This window comes from Propithecus coquereli, unplaced genomic scaffold, assembly GCF_000956105.1.
Source record: "Propithecus coquereli isolate 6110/MARCELLA unplaced genomic scaffold, Pcoq_1.0 Scaffold3, whole genome shotgun sequence".
NCBI lineage: Eukaryota > Metazoa > Chordata > Mammalia > Primates > Indriidae > Propithecus > Propithecus coquereli.
Window position 1 is genome coordinate 2343716 of NW_012148618.1, and position 5194 is coordinate 2348909.

The 5194-nt window shown below is 50.5% G+C and overlaps 1 protein-coding gene across 1 annotated transcript; it reads right to left on the reverse strand.

The window, feature by feature from the left end:
- Positions 1 to 3304: 3304 nt before the first annotated feature.
- TMEM253 (transmembrane protein 253) lies at positions 3305 to 5194 on the reverse strand. The gene is made up of 6 exons (XM_012649085.1): positions 5087 to 5194; positions 4578 to 4688; positions 4442 to 4498; positions 4046 to 4156; positions 3779 to 3925; positions 3305 to 3430 (listed from the first exon to the last, which is right to left on the reverse strand). Exons 1-6 carry the CDS (start codon positions 5192 to 5194, stop codon positions 3305 to 3307), a joined length of 660 nt encoding a protein of 219 aa, XP_012504539.1.

The window sequence follows — 5194 nt, forward strand, 5'->3', positions numbered from 1 at the left end:
TGCCAAACTGATGAAGAAAGGGACAGAGACAGTGGTTGCTGGGAAGCACTGCAGCAAAGCAGAAAGCTGTCATGGAGCAGCCAGGGGCTCTGGCAATAGGCAGTGTGGAGGGGGGAATAATGAGGAACACAGGGCAAGTCTCAAAGAGTCTTCGCTTGCAGCTGGCAGAGGATAACGCACAGGAAAGGGGCATTAGAAGCATTGGGATTAAATCCCAAATCTTCTGACTTCTCATCTAATGTGCCATCACATATTCCCTTGACTCCCTAGTTGTGACCACCAAAAATGTCTCCAGACATTGCAAAATATCCTCTGGGGGGACAAAATGACCCCTCCCTAAGAACCAATGCCCTAGAGAGTTATGATTAAAAAAAAGGTTTTAAGAACTTAATGTTTAATCTTTTCAAGACACTTGTATTTCACAAGGTCTACATGAAATGTATTGTATATCCAAAATGTGAATTCCTACCCTATGCTTGTATAATGCAGAGACTGATAATTGAAGGACTATAGGTTGAATCGAGCTCTTGATTTTTAAAAAATTATGAACATTCTAAAATCAGAAGATTTCACATTTAAAAAGTCAGAATTTCTGACTTCTATAGGAAAATTGGAGCTATGGTGCTACCAAGTCTACAGTCCCACATGGTAATACATTGGGTGGAGTTGAGTGGGGGTAAAGTCTTTAAATAGAATGTGTGCTGTTTGCCACAGTTCCCACTACTCCCTATTACCTCAAACCCAATCTGCTTCACTCATTTAAACCATTTCTTGCCTCTATAGGCAATTTATTTTCAATCCCTGAAGTGCTTTATAGTTTTAAAGTACTTTTCCATGTGTGATTTTATTTTAGCCTTGCTACTCCAGTAGAGAGAGGATAAATATTATTATAACCTCTATGTGAGCAAAATGTAGTTCAGAGAGGTTTGACTTGCCCAAGCAACAGAATCAGAATCTAGATTTCCTGATTCCCAGTCCCATTATTTTTTGAAGAAAAAATCCTGTTAAGAACTTCACTTAGGGGCTCCTGAAACCGAACCGAAGAAGTAGATATGGGCCTATCTCCTGGAACAGATGAGTTTCAACTGCTAAGCTGTTCAAGAATCGCCACAAATGATTAATCCTTTTTCTTTTAATGAAGTGTTTCTGCTTTCTCTCACCTTCTAGGCATACAAGAAAAATTGCCCTTCCTGCCTCCTTGGTATTGAGTGTGGCTATATGACTTGCTTTGGCCAATGAGTAGAAGTGACATTTATCTCTTCAGGGCAGAAGCATTTAAGAGCCCATGAACAATTCTTCATGTTTATTTTACATTCTCAGGTGAGTAACCTTAAGCCTCCTGGTGACACAGTAGGATCTCAAAATGGTGGAGCTCCATCAGCTTAGGTACCCGAGCAGAACCCCTTGCCAGCCTACTTTGGACATGCAGTATGAGAAATCAACCTCTGTGGTTTTAAATCACTGAGGTTTTGGCAGTTACCACAGCATAACCTAACCCAGGAGCCACATGCAGCCTTGAGGCCACAGGTTTCCCACCCCTGAAACCTGATTAATACAAGGTTCATTTGCATGGTCACTGAGCTTCTCTAGGAACTGGAATGCAGTATCCAGACTTCTGACCACATCACTAAAAGCTGGAGGACAGAGCAAATTGTTGGTTTTCTTCCCTCAGCTTCCTCATCTACCACCACCTTCTGACTTTGAAAAAAATCATTTTCTCAGGGCCCTTCATTATTGGCTTCCCATTATTCTGGCAGTTAGATTGGAGGGAGGAAGAAATGAGGGAGGCTCAGATCTTTTCTCCATTCCACAGCCTGATTGCAAAACTGTCCCCACCCACTAGTATTCACACTTAACCTTGTCACAGTAAGACAGACTATTACCACTCCTTAGGTGTCACAACAGAAAGGAGCTGCAGCGGGCGCCACTGCAATGTCAAGGCAAGGCAGCCAGGCTGCGCCCTATCCTCACTGGTGGCTGGGCTTGACTAAGCCGGGAGAAGCAGTGGTCTCTAGCGAAAGAAGCCTTCTCAAATGGGAACAAAAATGAGTGTGAGGCGAACACCCATCCTGGGCACTGTGTGAATTTGGGGTGAGTTCTCTTAGTACTCCAACTCTGGCCAATTTTAGTTTTTAGCGGTTAGTAAACTGCCCGGCTGGTGCTAGTGGGGCTCCCAGTTTTCTTGGGCTTTTCGCAAGCCCACCCGAGCACACTTGCACAGGTCATAAACGGTGGGGTTTGAGCGCAACGAGAGCTTCAGTAACGCGTCCACAGCCAGGATCAAAGGTCGGCGGGGCTGCCAAGAGGCCGAGCCTGCGCAGTCCCGCTCCCGCCTTGGAGAGAAAGGGTGGCGGCAGCGCGGGCTCGCTACACTAGCGTGCTCGCAAGAGGCGGGAAAGTGTTAGGTCGGGTGGCAGCGTCCCTCCCTCCGCCTGCCCCGTCTACCCATCTGCCCAGCGAGCTTGTCCTCCACCGACGCCCAGGCCCCAGGGGAGGGGGACAAGAAAGGGCCCGCGCTTCTGACTCATCATTTCCAACCCCTTTCTCGCGCGCGCTCCAAGTCTCAGGACTGGACCTGGGCACTCGTACAAGGGGGTGCGGCGACAGCTTCTGGGAAACCCCAGCTCTGCTAAGCGCCAGCCTCTAGCTCTCGCCAGTCTCTGAAGCTGCCGACGACAGTGATGTGGATCCAGAGTCAGCTCTCAGTTGCCGTGGCTGGGGTGGCGGCGCCCCCGCGCACGACTGCCTGCCCAGCTCCTCCCCGAACGCGAGGCCAGTGGTCGCGTCCGAGGAAACTCAGCTAGGCCCTGACTTCCAGCGCCTCGCGTCACTCAGCAGATGCACAGCGCCCCCACCGCGGAGGGAAGGCTCTTTATTTCCCAGCAGGTCACGGGGTAGCGGGGTGTCCTGGGACTTGTAGTCTCCGCTAGAGTAGACAGGGACTGGATGGAAGGGGAAATTGGAGCATCCCTGAATTGGATTCAGAGACTTGGCGTGTGTGGGAACCGGGGCTTCCCGGTGTGTATGGAATTGTGAAAGGTGGACAGAAGAGAATAATGAGATAAGGCAGTTGCGAAGCTGTATGGAAAGGCAGCGGGGAAGGAGCATAGGGATGCAAGGGAGGAAGCAGCTTTTCAGGGCCGTGAGGTGAGGGAGGACTGTCGTGCAGGTATATTTAGGGAAAGGGGCCCGCTCTGAGTAATAACTGAAGGCACCCCACCAGACATCATGTAGTTCTCAAGGGAGTCCAGCTAGCTTCTGAGTTCGGTGGGGTGGGATGCAGGAATGTCTGGAGAGCGCTCCCTCAGGGTAGCGGGAGAGCAACACCGGCCTGCTCCCTCTTGCCCACTCTCTCACTTGTTCTGTTGCCTGTGCTGGCCACCGTGGAACCGCTCTCCAAACCAGGAACCTCCTCCAACTCAGAGAGGCCCTGAAAACCAGACAGAGGTGTAAGCAAATTGTAGGGGTGAGAAAGGAGAAACCACGGAGAGAAGCAACTGCTTCCTCCTCCTCCATTTTTTCTTGTGTTTTCCAAAGCCCTTCCAATATTTAGGCAGCTTCCTAATGCTTTCCCACTCTTCTATCCCCAATCATTTAGATACCCACCTCTTACCCACCATTAGGGGAGAAATGTCCAAAGCCAGAAAGCCAATTAGTTTCATTCTAGGACCTCTTCATTTCCCTCCTGCCCCATTGTTTTCCCTTAAGTGCCGCTGACCAGGATAGCCAGTGGAAAAATTGGCTGGCAGCTAGCTGCTTTACTCCCTGCCCCCAATACCTCCTGCAGCTCCTGGTAGTGCAAACTCCTGCTCCTGAAGCATCCTGGCTTCCTCTGGCTCAGCAGGAATAGGGCATGCACTGAGATCAGCACTCCCACTAGGGTGAAGGCCTCAGCACTGATCTCCAGCACCAGCAAGCCAGCCATCTGCAGGTAGACAGGGCTGAGGATGCTGCAGAGACCCAGCATCTGTTTGCTCCTACTCTTTTGCCTCTCCATGTCCTCTTGCCTCCTCATCCTCCCACCGTTTCCTTCGTTCACCCATACCTGGGAGGGTGCAGTTGGGGCAGACCCCAAGGCTGTCTTCATCACCTCGACCACCACCACGATGAAGCTCAAGATGAGGTTGAAGGTGTTGAGTATCATCATGGCCCGCACCTGCCAGTTGAGCCAGCTCAGCCCTGCCCAGCCTAGGAGACTCATTCCAACCTCAAGCCCCATCTACAGCCTAGCTGAAAACAACTCAGCTCCTGCTTGTCCACCTCCAAACAGGGCCATCATCCCTCTAACTTTCTTGCTCTCCCTCATCAGTCTTTTAGGCTAGTCAATGTCGGACAGCTAAGAGGATGAGTCAACACTTAGAGTCACTTCCTGGGCTGAGGGGTATATGTGTGTCTATTTTGCAGGGTAAGAGGACAATACTGCATTCTCTTCCCCTCTCACCTTCCAGAGACGGGGTGCTCTGCGAAGCTCAAGGGTGACAATCCCAGTGAGGAGACCCTGAATGGTGAGAAGGGCAAATGTTGAGCTCTGATCCCATTAGGGAGGGGCCTCCACCCTTCTTTGCACTGGATCTTACTGAGGCCCCAGGCCCAAGAGGCAGCGCTGTGGCCATGTGACAGTCAGAGTTCAGGCAGGCAACGGAGACAGCAAAGGGCACCACAGTCACTGCCAGCCATAGCTGACTCACCTGGGGGATAGGACAGGTAGTTTAGAGGGAACTGTCAGGGATTCCTTTCCCTCCTCCCAACCCCTACGTCTTCTAGAGCTTGGCAGTTGGGATGAATGCACCTGGAGGAAAGTAGTCAACCAAGGGCAGTGAAGGAGGTGATAATTAAAAAGTAAATATCATTTTTTCTGCCTCATGTTGTAGTTTAGTTACTTACCTGTATATTTTCCCCACATGATAGAAGCTGCTTGGAGATTAAGGGTCTTGCCTTGTTTATTTCTGTTTCCTCCACCCTCCTCCCACTCAGAGCCTAGCACAGTTTCTGGCACATGGTAGGTGCTCACTAAACATGGATGAAAGGAATTGAATTAGGTACAAGTGGACATGCTGAGACCTGGGGTGGGGCAGCTTGGCCTCACCGCCAGCACCAAGAGGTGCCCACTCTGCCTGTGCCTTGCCCAGTGCTGTAGCTTTCTTAGACGGAGGCTGCATCTCTCCTCCTCTTGCTGACCAGCTCTCTCCTCCAT